Source organism: Rhinoderma darwinii, chromosome 1 (assembly GCF_050947455.1).
Source record: "Rhinoderma darwinii isolate aRhiDar2 chromosome 1, aRhiDar2.hap1, whole genome shotgun sequence".
Taxonomy (NCBI): domain Eukaryota; kingdom Metazoa; phylum Chordata; class Amphibia; order Anura; family Rhinodermatidae; genus Rhinoderma; species Rhinoderma darwinii.
The window spans coordinates 123,642,949-123,667,005 of NC_134687.1; the positions used below are offsets into that span (position 1 = coordinate 123,642,949).

Below are 24,057 nucleotides of genomic sequence, written 5' to 3' on the forward strand. Positions count from 1 at the left end.
TTCATGTGGCTAAAAAAACTTTGCTTTTAATCTGGCATTCATGTTCCTCCCAAGTGCCACAGATTGGAGCTAGGTGCTTGAAAATGTAATCATTTGCAGATCTTAAGGGGGTTTTACACTTGACAATTATCGGGCAGACAAGGTTCACAGAACGCTCGTTCCCAATAATTGCCCTGTAAACAGGGGAACGATCAGCAGATGAACGAGCAAACGCTCAATCATCAGCTGGTCGTATCGTTTTAAAAAAGTGAAATATTATCGTTGTCGTCAGCACATCTGCCGACATGATAATAATGTATGGGGACGAGCGATCGAAGTAACGACCGCTCGTCCCCATCCATAGCTCCGTGTGACAGGAGCAAGCGAGCGCCGATCAACGATGTCTCATTGATCGGCGCTCGCTGCATCGGCCTCTTATAGGCCAGTGTAAAAGGGCCTTTAGCAACACCTGCTACTTCCTGGATTTGCATAATCTTACAGCTTGCACTTCTTGGTGTTGCAACCTCAATGTTGAGGAGTGTAGATACTTTGGTACCTGATGCCTCTAGCTCCTTTACACCATTTCTTTTGTTGTTGCTGTATTGAGGTTCATTTGCATAATTATGACAAAAGTTAGTTTGTGTCCCATTCCTGAATGAAATAGTGTTTGTGTCGTGCCAAATCTTTAACATTTAAATACAATTTTTTGTACAGATGCTCGTGGTACCTTCAGTTGTTTGGAAATTGATCCTGAGGCGTATCTAGACTTGTGGAGGGCCACAAATTTTTGTTCTTAAGTTCTTGGCTGTGTGGCTAGGATTTTGCCAGTGTATCATAAGCAAAAATACACTAGACGTAAAGGTAGGCCCTTAACCCCTTCCCTCTTTAGCCACTTTTGACCTTCCTGACCGAGCCTCATTTTTCAAATCTGACATGTGTCACTTTATGTGGTAATAACTCCGGAATGCTTTCACCTATCCAAGCGATTCTGAGATTGTTTTCTCGTGACACATTGGACTTTATGTTACTGGCAAAATTTGCTCGATATGTTCAGTATTTAATTGTGAAAAACACCAAAATTTAGCGAAAAATTGCAAAAATTAGCATTTTTCTCAATTTAAATGTATCTGCTTGTAAGACAGGCAGTTATACCACCCAAAATTGTTTCTAATTAACATCCCCCATATGTCTACTTTAGATTGGCATCGTTTTTTGAACATCCTTTTATTTTTCTATGACCTCACAAGGCTTAGAACTTTAGCAGCAATTTCTCACATTTTCAAGAAAATTTCAAAAGGCCATTTTTTCAGGGGCCAGTTCAGTTGTGAAGTGGCTTTGAGGGCCTTATATATTAGAAACCCCCAAAAAGTCACCCCATTTTAAAAACTTCACCCCTCAAAGTATTCAAAACAGCATTTAGAAAATGTCTTAACCCTTTACACATGTCACAGGAATTAAAGCAATGTAGAGGTGAATTTTACAAATTTCATATTTTTTTGCAGAAATAAATTTTTAGTACAATTTTTTTTATAACACAGAAGGTTTTACCAGAGAAATGCAACTCAATATTTGTTGCCCAGTTTCTGCAGTTTTAGGAAATATCCCACATGTGGCCGTAGCGTGCTACTGGAATGAAGCACCGGCCTCAGAAGCAAAGGAGCACCTAGTGGATTTTGGGGCCTTATTTTTGTTAGAATAAATTTTAGGCACCATGTCAGGTTTGAAGGGCTCTTGCGGTGCCAAAACAGTCAAAATCCCCCAAAAGTGACCCCATCTGGGAAACTACACACCTCAAGGAAATTATCTAGGGGTGTAGTGAGCATTTTGACCGCACAGCTTTTTTACAGAAATTATTAGAAGTAGGCCGTGAAAATTAAAATCAACATTTCTTCAAAGAAAATGTAGGTTTAGCGATTTTTTTTCTCATTTTCACAAAGACTAAAGGAGAAAAAGCACCGTAAAATTTGTAGAGCAATTTCTCCCGAGTAAAACAATACCCCACATGTGGTAATAACCGGTTGTTTGGAGACACGGCGAGGCTGAGAAGGGAAAGAGCGCTATTTGGCTTTTGGAGCTCAAGTTTAGCAGGAATGGTTTGTGGAGGCCATGTCACATTTACAAAGCCCCTGAGGGGACAAAACAGTGGAAACCCCCCACAAGTGACCCCATTTTGGAGACTACACCCATTGAGGAAATTATCTAGGGGTATAGTGAGCTCTTTGACCCCACAGGTTTTTTGCAGAAATTATTGGAAGTAGGCCCTGAAAATAAAAATCAACATTTTTTCAAAGAAAATGTAGGTTTAGCTTATTTTTACTCATTTCCACAAGGACTGAAGGAGAAAAAGCACCACAAAATTTGTAAAGCAATTTCTCCCGAGTAAAACAATGCCCCACATGTGGTAATAAACGGCTGTTTGGAGACACGGCTTGGCTTAGAAGGGAAAGAGCGCTATTTGGCTTTTGGAGATCACATTGAGCAGGAATGGTTTGCGGCGGCCATGTCACATTTGCAAAGCCCCTGAGGGGAAAAAACAATGAAAACGCCCAAAAAGTGACACCATTTAGGAAACTACACCTCTTGAGGAATTCATCTAGGGGCGTAGTGAGCATTTTGACCCCACAGATGTTTCATAGAATTTATTAGAATTGGGCAGTGAAAATAAAAACAATCCTTTTTCTTCAATAAGACGTAGCTTTAGCGCAAATTTTTTCATTTTCGCAACAAATAAAGGAAAAAAAGAACCCAACATTTGTAAAGCAATTTCTACCGAGTACGGCAATACCCCATATGTGGTCATAAACTGCTGTTTGGGCACACGGCAGGGCTCAGAAGGGAAGGACCGCCATTTGGAGTGCAGATGTTTCTGGATTGGTTTCTGGGCGCCTGTGGGCCCAAAACAGTGGAAACCCCCCAGAAGTGACCCCATTTTGGAAACTACACCCCTCAATGCTTTTACCTACGGGTGTAGTGAGCATGTTAACCCTGCAGGTGTTTTGTAGAAATTAGTGTGAACTCGATGTTGCAGAGTGAAAATGGGATTTTTTCCACAGATATGTGGACAATATGTGGTGCCCAGCTTGTGCCACCATAACGAGACAGCTCTCTATTTATTATGCTGGGTTTCCTGGTTTTAGAAACACCCTACATGTGGCCCTAATCTCTTGCCTGGACAGTCGACCAGGCTCAGGAGTGAAAGCGTACCATGTAAAATTGAGGCCTAATTTGGCGATTTACAAAGTATTGGTTCACAACTGCAGAGGCTCAGATGTGAAATAATAAAAATAAACCCCTCAGAAGTGACCCCATTATGGAAACTGCACCCCTCAAGGCATTTATTAAGGGGTGTAGTGAGCATTTTCACCCCACAGATCTTTTCCATAAATGAATGCGCTGTGGATGGTGCAAATTAAAAATTTATATTTTTCCCTAGATATGCCATTCAGTGGCAAATATGTCGTGCCCAGCTTATGCCACTGGAGACACACACCCCAAAAATTGCTAAAAGGGTTCTCCCGGGTATGACGATGCCATATATGTGGAAGGAAACTGCTGTTTGGGCACGCTGTAGGGTTCAGATGGGAGGAAATGCCATTTGGCTTTTGGAGCGTGGATTTTGCTTGGTAGTAGTTTTGTTTGGAGTCTTACTGGTGTTTCCGTTTATAATGTAGGGCATATGTAAGCCGGGCGGAGTATATAAGGGGCATAGTCAGGTGGTATAATAACGGGGTAAAAAAAAACAATAAAATAATCCATAGATGTGTGTTACGCTGTGAGGCAATCCTTTCCGCACAGGCCGGTGTCGCACTGATAAATGGTGTCATTTCTTATCCCCCTTTTGGTCCACACTCCGCGCCTTTGTAGTTTGGGGAATTTTGCTGGGAAAGTGTTGTCCTGGTATAATACGGGCACCGTCGCTTCCAGCGGATATGTTTGGGCCCTCCCTTTCCTGGTTCCCTAATTTTAGGTCCTTGAAAAATCGCCTCTTCAAACAGAAGAAATGTTCCCCTCGGGCACAACTGCATATTTTTTTATTTCCTGACTTATTGGAGCCATAACTAATTTTATTTTTCATAGACGTAGCAGTATGAGGGCTGGTTTGTTGCGGGACGAGCTGTAGTTATTATTGGTACCATTTTGGGGTACATGCGACTTTTTGATCACCTTTTATCCTATTTTTTGGGATGCCAGGTAAACAAAAAAACGCAATTCTGGCACAGCTTTTTTCGTTTTTTTTTATACAGCGTTCACCATGCGTTATAAACTACATGTTAACTTTATTCTGCGGGTCAGTACGATTCCGGCGATACCGAATTTATAGAACTTTTTCATGTTTTACAACTTTTTGCACAATAAAATTACTTTTGTAAAAAGAATGTATTTTTTCTGTCGCCAAGTTGTGAGAACCATAACTTTTTAATTTTTTTGTCGACGGAGTTGTATGAGGGCTTGTTTATTGCGGGACGAGCTATAGTTTTTATAGGTACCATTTTTGGATACGTGCGACTTTTTGATCACTTTTTATTCTAATATTTGTAGGGCAAAGTGACCAAAAAACAGAAACTCTGGTAACGTTTTTTACGTTTTTTTTTACGCTGTTCACCGCGTGCACTAAATAATACAATATTTTGATACCTCAGGTCGTTACGGTCGTGGCGATACCAAATACATATGGTTTATTATTATTTTTCAATAATAAAGGACTTGATAAGAGTAAAAGGGGGATTGTGTTTTATTTGATTACTTGAAACTTTTACTGTTTTCAAACTTTTATTTTGTGCACTTTTTTTTACACTTTTTTATACTTTTTTTACACTTTTTCTCAAGTCCCACTAGGGGACTTGAAGTTCCAACGGTCAGATTTTTTTTTTTCTAATACATTGCACTACCTATGTAGTGCAATGTATTAGATCTGTCAGTCATTCACTGACAGCAAGCCGATTAGGCTTCGCCTCCCGGCGGGGCCTAAATCGGCTTCCGTAATGGCAGAGCAGGAGACCATTGTGTCTCCTGTTGCCATAACAGCAGTCGCCAGTCCCGATTGCCTGTCAGGGCTGGCGATCTGCTTGTAACCGCTACGATGCAGCAATCGCTTTCGATTGCTGCATCGAAGGGGTTAATGGCAGGGATCGGAGCTAGCTCCGGTTCCTGCCGTTACAGGTGGATGTCAGCTGTACAGTACAGCTGACTTCCACCGCTGATGACGCCGGATCAGCTCCTGACCCGGCGCCATCTTGCCGGCAGCTACGGAAGCCGATCAGGCTCCGCCGCCGGGCGGATCTTGACCGGCTTCGGTGCTAGGCAGACCGGGAGGCCAGTATTAGGCCTCCGGTTGCCATTGCAGCCACCGGAACCCCGGCAATTTCATTACTGGGGTTCCGATGAGCTGCAAACACCTTAAGTGCAGCGATCGCGTTTGAGCGCTGCACTTAAGGGGTTAATGGCGGGGATCGAAGCTAATTTCGGTCCCCGCCGTTACAGTCGGATGTCAGCTGTAAGATACAGCTGAGATCCGGTGATGATGGGACCGGCTCAGCTTCTGAGCCGGTGCCAAACGTTTGACGTACATGTACGGCAAGATGCGGGAAGTCAGTACTTTCCATGACGTACATGTACGGCAAATGTCGGGAAGGGGTTAAACATTAAGACAGGTGCACACATTAACTTATAATTATGGCAATTGGCCAATCAGAAGATTCTCAAGGTCAGTACATCTTTCTTAAATCTTTCAGACTGTTTAAAGACACAGTAAACGTGGTACAACTTTTGATTGACTGAAAATGTGATATAGTTAAAAATCTGTCTATTTTGAATTGTTTTAAAATCACATCTAGATGCCCTAATGGAATTGGCAAAAAGAAACATATTGTACATGAAACATGTTGAGTTTGAAAGTCATCAGCCTAAGTGTATGTAGACTTTTAGGCCCAATCGTAGATGGTTCTCAGCATCCGCATCATACAATCAGGCATAATAATTCTTCTAGAATGTTACAATACTAGCGGTTAGAAATCCAAATTTGCAAGGCTATTACAATGTAATATCCATAAATATAAGTGGTCTATGTACAAATAGAGAAGGAAAATAAATATTTGCTTGGCACCAAAAGTAAAAATGTATTCTGTAGGTCTAATTCTACTGCCATACCTTGTTTTCATCCTTAAACCTACCGTGACTACCGGCGAAGCGGGGAAGGCGCTGCCGCGACTACCGGGGAAGGCGCTGCCGCGACTACCGGGGAGGCGGGGAAGGCGCTGCCGCGACTACCGGGGAGGCGGGGAAGGCGCTGCCGCGACCACCGGGGAAGGCGCTTCCGCGACCACCGGGGAGGCGGGGAAGGCGCTGCCGCGACCACCAGGGAAGGCGCTTCTGCGACTACCGGGGAGGCGGGGAAGGCGCTGCCGCGACTACCGGGGAGGCGGGGAAGGCGCTGCCGCGACCACCGGGGAAGGCGCTTCCGCGACCACCGGGGAGGCGGGGAAGGCGCTGCCGCGACCACCGGGGAGGCGGGGAAGGCGCTGCCGCGACCACCGGGGAGGCGGGGAAGGCGCTGCCGCGACTACCGGGTAGGCGGGGAAGGCGCTGCCGCGACTACCGGGGAGGCGGGGAAGGCGCTGCCGCGACCACCGGGGAAGGCGCTTCCGCGACCACCGGGGAGGCGGGGAAGGCGCTGCCGCGACCACCGGGGAGGCGGGGAAGGCGCTGCCGCGACCACCGGGGAGGCGGGGAAGGCGCTGCCGCGACTACCGGGTAGGCGGGGAAGGCGCTGCCGCGACTACCGGGTAGGCGGGGAAGGCGCTGCCTCGACTACCGGGGAGGCGGGGAAGGCGCTGCCGCGACTACCGGGGAGGCGGGGAAGGCGCTGCCGCGACTACCGGGGAGGCGGGGAAGGCGCTGCCGCGACTACCGGGGAGGCGGGGAAGGCGCTGCCGCGACTACCGGGGAGGCGGGGAAGGCGCTGCCGCGACTACCGGGGAGGCGGGGAAGGCGCTGCCGTGACTACCGGGGAGGCAGGGAAGGCGCTGCTATGACTACCGGGGAGGCAGGGAAGGCCTGCGCGACTCCAAGCACCTTATAGGCTGCAGGCCTAACGTGACTTGCAGCCTATAGTATTCATTTGTATGTGCGTCCTGAGGACGCACATACAAGTGAATGTGGCTGTCGCTAGCACCGGAGCCCCCTCCGGTGCTAGCGACGTCACTGCATCAGCCCGCCACCCGTGACAGTGCACAGGCTTTAAAGTTTAGTGAGCGGGCGGATCGTGGAAAGTGCGCGGCCGCGCACGTTATAGGGAACACCGCGCAGTACCTGCTGACACTGAACCCATCAGTTCAGCAGACCTTATGGATTTAGGTCTTAGCCCAAAATAAAGCTGCTCTGTATATAGAATACAGAGCAGCTGTATCTCAAAAAGTAAAAATAATTTTTAATAAAAATAATTATAAAGTTGCACAAAACATAGATTGTCATATCTTAAAAAATAGCTTTCAATGATTTACATAGCCTTTAAAGAGACTCTGTCACCACATTATAAGTGCCCTGTCTCCTACATAAGGAGATGGGCGCTGTAATGTAGGTGACAGTAATGCTTTTTATTTAAAAAAAATGATCTATTTTTACAACGTTAGGAGCGATTTTGGTTTATGCTAATGAGCTTTCTTAATGCCCAAGTGGGCGTACTTTTACTTTCGACCAAGTGGGCGTTGTACAGAGGAGTGCATGACGCTGACCAATCGGCATCATGCACTCCTCTCCATTAATTTACACTGCACTAGCGATATAGATATATCGCTATGTGCAGCCTCATACACAAGCCCTAACATTACTACAGCGTCCTGATAATGAATATACATGACCATCCAGCCTGGACGTCATGTGTACTCAGAATCCTGACACTTCTGACTCTTTTTTGTGAGATTTCAGCAACGGATACGAAATCTCGCGAGATCACGGAACTAAACGAGATTTGGTTTCACTTGCCGGAATCTTACAAAAAAAAGGGTCAGAAGTGTCAGGATTCTGAGTACACATGACGTCCAGGCTGGATTTCATGTGTATTCATTATCAGGACACTGTAGTAATGTTAGGGCTTGTGTATGTAGCTGCACATAGTGATATAACTATATCGCTAGTGCAGTGTAAATGAATGGAGAGGAGTGCATGATGCTGATTGGTCAGCGTCATGCACTCCTCTGTACAACGCCCACTTGGTCGAAAGTAAAAGTACGCCCACTTGGGCATTAAGAAAGCTCATTAGCATAAACTAAAATCGCTCCTAACATTGTGAAAAAAGATAGTTTTTTTAAATAAAAAGCATTACTGTCACCTACATTACAGCGCCCATCTCCTTATGTAGGAGACAGGGCACTTATAATGTGGTGACAGAGTCTCTTTAATTCATTGCTAAAGTAAGGACTAGAGAGCAGCATTTCAATTTGCATTTTTCCACTTGACTCACACTCCAATAGCAGTGTATGGATACGGTCATGGGACTGCTGGAGATGTCATCCCCCTTTATTTAATTGTAACCGTTTCATGACTGTGCCATGTGGAGCCAAATTTGTAGTCTACTGCAGCTTCTGTATGACACAGTGGCACACGATTCAGAAGTGGCATCACTTTAACCCCTTTCCACAAATGGACATGCCTGGTACGTCGTGACTGCAAGTAACTCAGTGCAATCCGAGCCCAAGGCAGGACCTAATAGGCTGTCAATTGAAAAATGACAGTTGCGATACACTGCACTACATAACAATAATATGTAGGCCTATGTAATAAAAACAAGAATCGCCCTGTTTCCCTGATCAAGTCCTTTATAATTGGAAAAAAATGGAAAAAAAAAAAAGCTATACATTATAGGCATTGCCACGTACAGAACGGCCTGAACTATAAAAATATCATGTTATTTTTACCGCACAGTAAACATCGTAAAAAATAAACAATGACAGAATTTCTTTTTTTGGTCACCTTGTCTCAAAAAAAAATGTAATAAAAAGTGATCAAAAAGTCACAAGTACCCCAAAATGGTACACACAAAAACTAGTTCGTCACACAAAAAAAAACGAGCCCTCCCACAGCGATATCAACTGAAAAATAAAAAAAAAGTTATGGCTGTCAGAAAATGGCGACACTAAAACATTATTTTTAGAAAATAATTTTTATTGTGGGAAAGTAATAAAACATAAAAAAAATAAAAATATACAAATTTGGTATTGCTGTAATCGTATCGACCCACAAAATAAAAATAACATGTTGTTTCTACTGCAACATGAAACACTAAACACTAAAAAAGAAAAAACTAAACAGTGCTAGAATTGCTGTTTTTCCGTTTCGTAGTCTCCCAAAAAAATTGAATAAATAGTGATTAAAAATAAATAAATAAAATAAAGTAAAAATAAAAAAAATCACATGTACCCCAAAATGGAAACAATAAAGATTACAGCTCGTTCCACAAAACACAAGCCATCACACAGCTCCATCAAGGGGAAAAAAAACGTTATGACTCTCAGAACGCAATGATGCAAAATGAGGCTAATTTTTTAGGTCCAGTATTTTTTCACTAAAAACCCCATATCACCATTTGCTATACCCCGCAGGTGGACCCCATAGATGAGGAAACTTTAGGACCTTGTTCTACTTATAGGGCTAGTGAAGTCAAAGATTAGGTAATACTGGAGCGCCGATATTTTGTACAATACAAAAAACCTGGATTGTGCATAAGATTGGTTCAATGAGTACCACACCAATCCATGGATTAGTAATTTTATTATGCATACACCCCATTATTACATCATCCTATTATGCCCTGATGCACTCCGCCCAGCTTACATATACCCCGATGTATTCCACATAGCTTACATATACCCCGATGTACTCCGCCCAGCTCACATATACCCCGATGTATTCCGCCCAGCTCACATATACCCCGATGTACTCCGCCCAGCTCACATATACCCCGATGTACTCCGCCCAGCTCACATATACCCCGATGTACTCCGCCCAGCTCACATATACCCCGATGTACTCCGCCCAGCTCACATATACCCCGATGTAGTCCGCCCAGCTCACATATACCCCGATGTAGTCCGCCCAGCTCACATATACCCCGATGTAGTCCGCCCAGATTACATATACCCCGATGTACTCCGCCCAGCTTACATATACCCCGATGTACTCCGCCCAGCTTACATATACCCCGATGTACTCCGCCCAGCTTACATATACCCCGATGTACTCCGCCCAGCTTACATATACCCCGATGTACTCCGCCCAGCTTACATATACCCCGATGTACTCCGCCCAGCTTACATATACCCCGATGTACTCCGCCCAGCTTACATATACCCCGATGTACTCCGCCCAGCTTACATATACCCCGATGTACTCCGCCCAGCTTACATATACCCCGATGTACTCCGCCCAGCTTACATATACCCCGATGTACTCCGCCCAGCTTACATATACCCCGATGTACTCCGCCCAGCTTACATATACCCCGATGTACTCCGCCCAGCATACATATACCCCGATGTACTCCGCCCAGCATACATATACCCCGATGTACTCCGCCCAGCATACATATACCCCGATGTACTCCGCCCAGCATACATATACCCCGATGTACTCCGCCCAGCATACATATACCCCGATGTACTCCGCCCAGCATACATATACCCCGATGTACTCCGCCCAGCATACATATACCCCGATGTACTCCGCCCAGCATACATATACCCCGATGTACTCCGCCCAGCATACATATACCCCGATGTACTCCGCCCAGCATACATATACCCCGATGTACTCCGCCCAGCATACATATACCCCGATGTACTCCGCCCAGCATACATATACCCCGATGTACTCCGCCCAGCATACATATACCCCGATGTACTCCGCCCAGCATACATATACCCCGATGTACTCCGCCCAGCATACATATACCCCGATGTACTCCGCCCAGCATACATATACCCCGATGTACTCCGCCCAGCATACATATACCCCGATGTACTCCGCCCAGCATACATATACCCCGATGTACTCCGCCCAGCATACATATACCCCGATGTACTCCGCCCAGCATACATATACCCCGATGTACTCCGCCCAGCATACATATACCCCGATGTACTCCGCCCAGCATACATATACCCCGATGTACTCCGCCCAGCATACATATACCCCGATGTACTCCGCCCAGCATACATATACCCCGATGTACTCCGCCCAGCATACATATACCCCGATGTACTCCGCACAGCATACATATACCCCGATGTACTCCGCACAGCATACATATACCCCGATGTACTCCGCACAGCATACATATACCCCGATGTACTCCGCACAGCATACATATACCCCGATGTACTCCGCACAGCATACATATACCCCGATGTACTCCGCACAGCATACATATACCCCGATGTACTCCGCACAGCATACATATACCCCGATGTACTCCGCACAGCATACATATACCCCGATGTACTCCGCACAGCATACATATACCCCGATGTACTCCGCACAGCATACATATACCCCGATGTACTCCGCACAGCATACATATACCCCGATGTACTCCGCACAGCATACATATACCCCGATGTACTCCGCACAGCATACATATACCCCGATGTACTCCGCACAGCATACATATACCCCGATGTACTCCGCACAGCATACATATACCCCGATGTACTCCGCACAGCATACATATACCCCGATGTACTCCGCACAGCATACATATACCCCGATGTACTCCGCACAGCATACATATACCCCGATGTACTCCGCACAGCATACATATACCCCGATGTACTCCGCACAGCATACATATACCCCGATGTACTCCGCACAGCATACATATACCCCGATGTACTCCGCACAGCATACATATACCCCGATGTACTCCGCACAGCATACATATACCCCGATGTACTCCGCACAGCATACATATACCCCGATGTACTCCGCACAGCATACATATACCCCGATGTACTCCGCACAGCATACATATACCCCGATGTACTCCGCACAGCATACATATACCCCGATGTACTCCGCACAGCATACATATACCCCGATGTACTCCGCACAGCATACATATACCCCGATGTACTCCGCACAGCTTACATATACCCCGATGTACTCCTCACAGCTTACACATACCCTGATGTACTCCTCGCAGCTTACATATACCCTGATGTACCCCTCGCAGCTCACATATACCCTGAAGTACTCCACACAGCTCACATATACCCTGATGTACCCCTCACAGCTTACATATACCCTGATGTACCCCTCACAGCTTACATATACCCTGATGTACCCCTCACAGCTTACATATACCCTGATGTACTCCGCACAGCTTACATATACCCTGATGTACTCCGCACAGCTTACATATACCCTGATGTACTCCGCACAGCTTACATATACCCTGATGTACTCCGCACAGCTTACATATACCCTGATGTACTCCGCCCAGCTTACATATACCCTGATGTACTCCGCCCAGCTTACATATACCCTGATGTACTCCGCCCAGCTTACATATACCCTGATGTACTCCGCCCAGCTTACATATACCCTGATGTACTCCGCCCAGCTTACATATACCCTGATGTACTCCGCCCAGCTTACATATACCCTGATGTACTCCGCCCAGCATACATATACCCCGATGTACTCCGCACAGCATACATATACCCCGATGTACTCCGCACAGCTCACATATACCCTGATGTACTCCGCACTGCTTACATATACCCTGATGTACCCCTCACAGCTCACATATACCCTGATGTACTCCGCGCAGCTTACATATACCCTGATATAGCCCTCACAGCTCACATATACCCTGATGTACTCCGCACAGCTTACATATACCCTGATGTACTCCGCACAGCTTACATATACCCTGATGTACTCCGCACAGCTTACATATACCCTGATGTACTCCGCACAGCTTACATATACCCTGATGTACTCCGCACAGCTCACATATACCCTGATGTGCATGGCAGTAGTTTTCTGAAGAGAAGGGTACTCTTTAACAGCCTTTAATTTTCTTACTTTTTTTTTTTGGAATACAGAAAATCTGAGATTCTGAAAACAAGCCTCCGAAACCAAATTTTCTTAGTTCACTATAGGATTAGAATATAATTTCAACGGTTGGGCAGTTACTCACTTATTCCCTTCTGTTTTGGTGCAATTTTCTCCAAGTCCTTCAGTTGGAATACATCTTTCTATTAGAATAAGGGAGAGATATATCATTAGCACTTTCTCAAAGTTTATTTTGGTTTACAAACACACACACTGCATGAAAGCACACAGAGTTCCTTATGCTTTATACCACGGCAGGAGTTTAAAACACACGGGCCGCATGCGGCCCCGGAGACTGTCATATGCGGCCCGAAGGGCAACGTAGCTCCCTCGGTAGAGAGAGCAGTCTGAAGGAGGAGCGCGTCGGCGCACCTTCATGCCATTACACAGCCCCCTGTAGTAGATAGCTCTATTGGGGCTCGCTCTAGGAGTGGAATCCCTAGCCAGAGCATTGCCCACGCTTTTCCACGGATTCCTCTGCTGGAGGAGCCCCTGAAGTCACTGTCCATATATGAACAGTGATGTCAAGGGCTTCCCGAGAGAAGTAGTCCCAGAGTAGAGACTATACTAGCGCTCTGCACTGGGACTCTGGCTGGGGAAGCCCCTGACATTATTGTCTATATATGGACAGTGATGTCAGCAGAGCTGGAATGCCAGGCAGAGCACGGCTCTAGGGTTGTCCCTGACATCACTGTCCATATATGGACAGTGATGACAGGAGCAGAGCTGGAGTCCCAGGAAGAGCACTACTAGTGCTCTGCCCGGGACTCCCGGCTCTGGGGTTGCCGCTGACATTACTGTCCATATATGGACAGTGATGTCAGGGGCTTCCCCAGAGCTCCGGAGCAGAGCCTATACAGGCGCTCTCCCCGGGACTCCGGCTCTGGGCTTTCCCCTGAAATCACTGTTCATATATGGACAGTGATGTCAGGAGCAGAGCTGGAGTCCCATGCAAAGTGCTAGTACAAGCTCTGCTCCGGAACTCCTGCCCTGGGGTTGCCCCTGGCATAACATTCTGGTCCAGGAGGACCCCTGATGGCACGGTCTATGGACAGTGACGTCAGGGGCTCCTCCAGCAGAGGAATCCCTGGCCAAAGCGTCGGCAACGCTCTTGTTCGGGATTCCACTCCTATAGGGAGCCACAATGGAGCTGCCTACAGGGGGTGTCTAGGCGGCACTGCCTACAGGGGGTGTCTAGGCGGCACTGCCTACAGGGGGTGTCTAGGCGGCACTGCCTACAGGGGGTGTCTAGGCGGCACTGCCTACAGGGGGTGTCTAGGCGGCACTGCCTACAGGGGGTGTCTAGGCGGCACTGCCTACAGGGGGTGTCTAGGCGGCACTGCCTAGGGAGGTGGCACTATCTAGGGGGGGTGGCATTATCTACAGAGGGCACTATCTAGGGGGGTGGCATTATCTACAGAGGGCACTGTTGCACTATCTAAGAAGGGCTGCCCAATCTTGACATTGTTGTGCCTGTCAAACTCTGCCAACTGAGCCACTGTACTGCATTTAGCACCTGGAAAACTGGACTGTTAAAGTACACGTGGAGTAAACTCGCAAATTTTCGGTAAGTTTAAACTGAACGGTATTGTTATAGTAATGTAGTATTGTTATGGTCATGTAGTATTGTTATAGTCATGTAGTATTGTTTTAGTCATGTAGTATTATAGTAATGTAGAATTGTTAGTCATGTAGTATTATTATAGTAATGTAGAATTATTATAGTAATGTAGTATTGTTATAGTAATGTAGTATTATAGTAATGTAGTATTGTTATAGTAGTTCAAATAACTCATTGATTAACAATAATTTTATATTGTATCAAATTTGAAACTAATGCAGCCGGTCAACTTCCCATTTTTTCTATGTATGGCCCATTTACCCGGCCGAGTTTGAGACCCCTGTACTACGGTGTTGTAGGCACTCCATGTGCCATCTGGCGCTCCGAGCAACGCGATATTACAGCATTGCTCTATAATACGATATTCGATGTAGCATGCCACAATTTTTTTCTCTATATACCTCTGTATAAAGTCAGAGGTACACAGAAGTGCATAGGTGGTATACGGAGCTGTAATACGGCTTAACCCGATCACATGCTACCTCTCCCCTAATGCCTAAGGGTATGTGCACACGATGAGAGGCTTTTACGTCTGAAAAGACAGACTGTTTTCAGGAGAAAACAGCTGCCTCGTTTCACACGTAAATGCTCCTCCTCGTACTATGCGAGGCGTCTGTGACAGCCGTAAATCTTGAGCTGCTCTTCATTGACTTCAATGAAGAACGGCTCAAATTACATTGCAAAGTGCCCTGTACTTCTTTGCAGAGGCAGTTAATTTACGCGTCGTCGTTTGACAGCTGTCAAACGACGACGCGTAAATGACAGGTCGTCTGCACAGTACGTCGGCAAACCCATTCAAATGAATGGGCAGATGTTTGCCGACGTATTGTAGCCCTATTTTCAGGCGTAAATCGAGGCATAATACGCCTCGTTTACGCCTGAAAATAGGTAGTGTGAACCCAGCCTTAGGCAGAGGATGGTGCACACAAAGCCCACTCACACCGCAACATGGTTCATATTTTGAACCCTAATTAGAATCTCTGCACCTTGTATACATGAGGCCTAAGATATCAGGGTATTTTTTTTTGGGGGGGGGGGGTCAAGGTGTTTCTATAGATTACCAAATAACTTACAGTTTCAAAAAATATTTCCATCATTTTTGTTCTTTTCTCATCAACACTAAGACCTCTCTTCTTCGACTGAAAGAATAAATAAATCATGGTTTTACAGTGTTATTAGCAGATACGTCAGTATATAATATCACACTTTTACAATCTATAGAACAAGTCACTGGTGTTATTAACTGTTTGAGGGTGATGGACTGTTCCAGGCAAGCTGCACGTCTATCACAGAGCACTTCTGCTAGGCAGATTTCTCCCTTCTGACACAGAATGAAAGTTACACTGACGGGCTGCTTACACACAACTGTCTGCTGGTAGCAGTGGAGAGCGGTATGTTCACACAGAGTATTTGCAGGAGGAAAATTCCTCCTGCAAAAACTGATCGACGGTTTTTGCACAGTGGTTTGAGAAAAACTCGTCAAAGCACGCGTCGAGGCGTTTTTTTTCCTCTTTCTGACTGATTGAAATGGGGTTTTGGAGGCGGAAACTGCCTCAAGATGGGTCATGACGCTTTTTACCGCGACGATTTTTTTTTTACTCACGGTAAAAAAACTCATCCAACTCCCATTGAAATCAATGGGAGGCATTTTCGGGCGGTTTTTGAGGAGATTTGCAGCGCGGTTTCCGCGTCAAAAAACTCATAAAAAAACTATGTGTGAACAGGGCCTTAGGCTAGCAGTGTTATGGGAGTGCCCGTAAAAACGACACAGATGAAAACCGCATTGCAAACCACAGCAATTTCTGATGTGTTTTTTACAGCAGGACTAAGTATCAATGTTGCATTTAGCACAGCACATATCTGCCATGATCTGATCCCTCCTCCTCTACCACGATGGGGCTAAACTGTGTGGTGAAGACGAATGGCACCAAACCCCCACTTGTGGCATATTTCATCGCTGTCCGCTTAGATATTGTAGGGGTGAATACACTGCATCAGAGGCAAAAAGTTCAGTTGCCCATAACCGCACTGTTTGTAACTTACAGCGTACAAGCGGAACATTACTGATTGCTATGGGTACCAGCTCCATTCTTGCTGCAATCAGAGCTCAAATTCTATTTTCTAAACGCAGGATAACCGCGGGAATTTGAAGTTATTAAATGTGATAGAACTCAACGTGAAGAATGCCTGTGGTAGTGTAAGAGTTAACCACTCACCATGTTCAGTCAGTGCGGCGGGAAACCCCTGCGAGCTGTGCGGCGCGGCCGTGTAATTACCGAATAGTTTTATTCTTAGAGCGGAGGTTTCCCGGTCATTGACTAGACGGACACTAATATACGAGCGGCGCGCCGTGACAGGACACATATGTATTCACTAGTGGTCTACTACACATTACTGCGGGGAGGAGCCTCGTACACTGCGCCTGACATCACGATCACGTAACACGTATCACATGACCACGCATTGCAGAGTTTGTAGACAGAGCGGGAGATCCAAATGTAAAGAAAACGATATATTTTATTTCAGAGAAGATGGTCAGTGATGTATATGAAGCGTCCACATTATTAATATACATTACACCTCCCCACCATACACCTCACATACATTACACCTACCTCACATACATTACACCTCCCCACTGATCATGTCACATACATTACACATCCCCACCATACACCTCACATACATTACACCTACCTCACATTATTAATATACATTACACCTCCCCACCATACACCTCACATACATTACACCTACCTCACATTATTAATATACATTACACCTCCCCACCATACATCTCACATACATTACTCCACCATACACGCCACATACATTACACCTCCCCACCATACATCTCACATACATTACACCTACCTCACATTATTAATATACATTACACCTCCCCCACCATACATCTCACATACATTACACCTCCCTCACATTATTAATATACATTACACCTCCCCACCATACATCTCACATACATTACACCTACCTCACATTATTAATATACATTACACCTCCCCACCATACACCTCACATACATTACACCTCCCTCACATTATTAATATACATTACACCTCCCCCACCATACATATCACATTCATTACACCTCCATACATGCCACATACATTACACCTCCCCACCATACATCTCACATACATTACACCTACCTCACATTATTAATATACATTACACCTCCCCACCATACATCTCACATACATTACTCCACCATACACGCCACATACATTACACCTCCCCACCATACATCTCACATACATTACACCTCCCTCACATTATTAATATACATTACACCTCCCCACCATACACCTCACATACATTACACCTACCTCACCATACATCTCACATACATTACACCTACCTCACATTATTAATATACATTACACCTCCCCCACCATACATATCACATACATTACTCCACCATACACGCCACATACATTACACCTCCCCACCATACATCTCACATACATTACACCTCCCTCACATTATTAATATACATTACACCTCCCCACCATACACCTCACATACATTACACCTACCTCACATTATTAATATACATTACACCTCCCCCACCATACATCTCACATACATTACACCTACCCACCATACATCTCACATACATTACACCTCCCCACCATACACCTCACATACATTACACCTACCTCACATTATTAATATACATTACACCTCCCCCACCATACATCTCACATACATTACACCTACCTCACCATACATCTCACATACATTACACCTACCTCACCATACATCTCACATACATTACACCTACCTCACATTATTAACCCCTTAGTGACCAGCCCATTTTAGGCCTTAATGACCAAGCTATTTTATTCGTTTTTCTATAGTCGCATTCAAAGAGCTATAACGTTTTTATTTTTTCGTCTACATAGCTGTATGAGGACTTGTTTTTTGCGGGATTAGTTGTGCTTTTTAATAGCACAATTTTTGGGTACATATAATTTTTATATTAACTTTTATTAACCTTTTTGGGGGCGATTATAAAAAAAACTGAAATTCCGCCATTGTTCTATGCGTTTTTAAATTGACGCCGTTCACTATGCGACGTAAATAACATGTGACCTTTATTCTATGGGTCGGTACGATTACGGCGATACCACATATGTGGAGGTTTTTTTATGTTTTACGACTTTTGCACAATAAAAACACTTTTGAACTAAAATTATTTGTTTTTGCATCGTCGCTTTCCAAGAGCCGTAATTTTTTTATTTTTCCATCAATGTAGTGATTTTTTGGGCTTGTTTTCTGCGGGACAAGACGTAGTTTTGAATGGTACTGTTTTGGGGTGCATGGGACTTATTGATTCATTTTTATTATGACTTTTTTGGGGGGCAATGGAAAAAAATTGCAATTTCGCCATAGTTTTTTTGCGTTTTTTTTTTTGCGGTGTTCACTTTGCGGTTTAAATTACATATTAACTTTATTAATGGAGTCATTACGGTCGCGGCGATACCACATATGTGTACTTTTTTTTTTTTTTTTACACTTTTACTAAATAAAACCACTTTTTATGGAAAAAAATGGTTTTATTTTTTTTTTTACTGTACTTTTTATTAATAATCTTTATTTCACTTTGATGACTTATTTTATTAGTCCCACTAGGGGACTTTACTGTGCGATATTCCGATCGCTGCTATAGTGCTCTGGTATACTTCGTATACCAGAGCATTATTGCCTGTCAGTGTAAATCTGACAGGCAATCTGTTAGGACGTGCCTCCGGTGCGTCCTAAGGGTATGTGCACACACACTATTTACGTCCGTAATTGACGGACGTATTTCGGCCGCAAGTCCCGGACCGAACACAGTGCAGGGGGCCGGGCTCCTAGCATCATAGTTATGTACGATGCTAGGAGTCCCTGCTACTCCGTGGAACTGCTGTCCCGTACTGAAAACATGATTACAGTTGTCCTGCAGAGAGGCAGGGACTCCTAGCATCGTACATAACTATGATGCTAGGAGCCCGACTCCCTGCACTGTGTTCGGTCCGGGACTTGCGGCCGAAATACGTCCGTCAATTACGGACGTAAATAGTGTGTGTGCACATACCCTAACAGGCATATGTCCAGGGCAGACCTGGGGGCTTTTATCAGTCCCCCGGCTGCCATGACACCCCATCGGAGACCCGCGATTGCATTCGCGGGCCGCCGATGGGTGACAGAGGGAGCGCACTCCCTCTGTAAACAAAGTTAAATGCCGCGGTCGCTATTGACGGCGGCATTTAACGGGTTAAACGGCCGCGATCAAAGTAAACTTCGATCGCGGGCGTTGGAGCAGGAGCTCAGCTGTCATCAGACAGCAGAGCCCCGGCTCCTGCCTGCACGGGAGACCCGTGCAGGACTTAGACTAGGCTGACGTGAAAAGGCGTCAGCCTAGCCTAAAGCCCATTAGTGAATCACGTAAAAAGGCGTATTAGTGGTCACTAAGGGGTTAATATACATTACACCTCCCCCACCATACATATCACATACATTACTCCACCATACACGCCACATACATTACACCTCCCCACCATACATCTCACATACATTACACCTACCTCACATTATTAATATACATACACCTCCCCACCATACACCTCACATACATTACAGCCTACCCACCATACATCTCACATACATTACACCTCCCCACCATACATCTCACATACATTACACCTCCCCACCATACATCTCACATACATTACACCTCCCCACCATACACCTCACATACATTACACCTACCTCACATTATTAATATACATTACACCTCCCCACCATACACCTCACATACATTACACCTACCTCACCATACATCTCACATACATTAGCACCTACCTCACATTATTAATATACATTACACCTCCCCCACCATACACCTCACATACATTACACCTACCTCACATTATTAATATACATTACACCTCCCCACCATACACCTCACATACATTACACCTACCTCACCATACATCTCACATACATTACAGCCTACCTCACATTATTAATATACATTACACCTCCCCACCATACTCCTCACATACATTACACCTACCTCACATTATTAATATACATTACACCTCCCCACCATACATCTCACATACATTACACCTCCCTCACATTATTAATATACATTACACCTCCCCACCATACATCTCACATACATTACACCTACCTCACATTATTAATATACATTACACCTCCCCACCATACATCTCACATACATTACACCTACCTCACCATACATCTCACATACATTACACCTACCTCACATTATTATATACATTACACCTCCCCACCATACACCTCACATACATTACACCTACCCACCATACATCTCACATACATTACACCTCCCCACCATACATCTCACATACATTACACCTACCCACCATACATCTCACATACATTACACCTCCCCACCATACACCTCACATACATTACACCTACCTCACATTATTAATATACATTACACCTCCCCACCATACACCTCACATACATTACACCTACCTCACCATACATCTCACATACATTACACCTACCTCACATTATTAATATACATTACACCTCCCCACCATACACCTCACATACATTACACCTACCTCACATTATTAATATACATTACACCTCCCCCACCATACATCTCACATACATTACACCTCCCTCACATTATTAATATACATTACACCTCCCCACCATACATCTCACATACATTACACCTACCTCACATTATTAATATACATTACACCTCCCCACCATACATCTCACATACATTACACCTACCTCACATTATTAATATACATTACACCTCCCCACCATACACCTCACATACATTACACCTACCCACCATACATCTCACATACATTACACCTCCCCACCATACATCTCACATACATTACACCTACCCACCATACATCTCACATACATTACACCTCCCCACCATACACCTCACATACATTACACCTACCTCACATTATTAATATACATTACACCTCCCCACCATACACCTCACATACATTACACCTACCTCACCATACATCTCACATACATTACACCTACCTCACATTATTAATATACATTACACCTCCCCACCATACACCTCACATACATTACACCTACCTCACATTATTAATATACATTACACCTCCCCCACCATACATCTCACATACATTACACCTCCCTCACATTATTAATATACATTACACCTCCCCACCATACATCTCACATACATTACACCTACCTCACATTATTAATATACATTACACCTCCCCACCATACATCTCACATACATTACACCTCCCTCACATTATTAATATACATTACACCTCCCCCACCATACATCTCACATACATTACACCTCCCTCACATTATTAATATACATTACACCTCCCCCACCATACATATCACATTCATTACACCTACCTCACCATACATCTCACATATATTACACCTCCCCACCATACACCTCACATACATTACACCTACCTCACATTATTAATATACAGTACACCTCCCCACCATACATCTCACATACATTACACCTACCTCACCATACATCTCACATACATTACACCTCCCCACCATACACCTCACATACATTACACCTACCTCACATTATTAATATATATTACACCTCCCCCACCATACACCTCACATACATTACACCTACCTCACATTATTAATATACATTACACCTCCCCACCATACACCTCACATACATTACACCTACCTCACATTATTAATATACATTACACCTCCCCCACCATACATATCACATACATTACTCCACCATACACGCCACATACATTACACCTCCCCACCATACATCTCACATACATTACACCTACCTCACATTATTAATATACATTACACCTCCCCACCATACATCTCACATACATTACACCTACCTCACATTATTAATATACATTACACCTCCCCACCATACACCTCACAAAAAAATACATTACACCTACCTCACCATACATCTCACATACATTACACCTACCTCACATTATTAATATACATTACACCTCCCCACCATACACCTCACATACATTACACCTACCTCACATTATTAATATACATTACACCTCCCCACCATACATCTCACATACATTACACCTACCTCACATTATTAATATACATTACACCTCCCCCACCATACATCTCACATACATTACACCTCCCTCACATTATTAATATACATTACACCTCCCCACCATACATCTCACATACATTACACCTCCCTCACATTATTAATATACATTACACCTCCCCACCATACATCTCACATACATTACACCTCCCTCACATTATTAATATACATTACACCTCCCCCACCATACATCTCACATACATTACACCTCCCTCACATTATTAATATACATTACACCTCCCCACCATACATCTCACATACATTACACCTACCTCACCATACATCTCACATACATTACACCTCCCCACCATACACCTCACATACATTACACCTACCTCACATTATTAATATACATTACACCTCCCCACCATACACCTCACATACATTACACCTACCTCACATACATTACACCTCCCCACTGATCATGTCACATACATTACACATCCCCACCATACACCTCACATACATTACACCTACCTCACATTATTAATATACATTACACCTCCCCACCATACATATCACATACATTACTCCACCATACACGCCACATACATTACACCTCCCCACCATACATCTCACATACATTACACCTACCTCACATTATTAATATACATTACACCTCCCCACCATACACCTCACATACATTACACCTACCTCACATTATTAATATACATTACTCCTCCCCACCATACACCTCACATACATTACACCTACCTCACCATACATCTCACATACATTACACCTACCTCACATTATTAATATACATTACACCTCCCCCACCATACATATCACATACATTACTCCACCATACACGCCACATACATTACACCTCCCCACCATACATCTCACATACATTACACCTACCTCACATTATTAATATACATTACACCTCCCCACCATACACCTCACATACATTACACCTACCCACCATACATCTCACATACATTACACCTCCCCACCATACATCTCACATACATTACACCTCCCCACCATACATCTCACATACATTACACCTCCCCACCATACACCTCACATACATTACACCTACCTCACATTATTAATATACATTACACCTCCCCACCATACACCTCACATACATTACACCTACCTCACCATACATCTCACATACATTACACCTACCTCACATTATTAATATACATTA

General features: G+C 44.4%; 1 protein-coding gene across 3 annotated transcripts in view; it reads right to left on the bottom strand.

The window, feature by feature from the left end:
- MND1 (meiotic nuclear divisions 1) overlaps window positions 1-17,137 on the bottom strand; it is a 165,862-nt gene extending 148,725 nt beyond the window's left edge. Inside the window, exons 1-3 of one of the 3 annotated variants that reach the window (XM_075849685.1) lie at window positions 16,927-17,131; window positions 15,784-15,849; window positions 13,175-13,232 (exon numbers count right to left, since the gene is read on the bottom strand). In XM_075849685.1, the coding sequence (XP_075705800.1) occupies window positions 13,175-13,232; window positions 15,784-15,849; window positions 16,927-16,929 (127 nt within the window). In that variant the 5' untranslated portion in view covers window positions 16,930-17,131. Of the gene's footprint in view, window positions 1-13,174; window positions 13,233-15,783; window positions 15,850-16,926 lie in introns of all 3 variants that reach the window. The other 2 variants (XM_075849683.1, XM_075849684.1) reach the window with 2 other exon arrangements.
- Window positions 17,138-24,057: the final 6,920 nt, after the last annotated feature.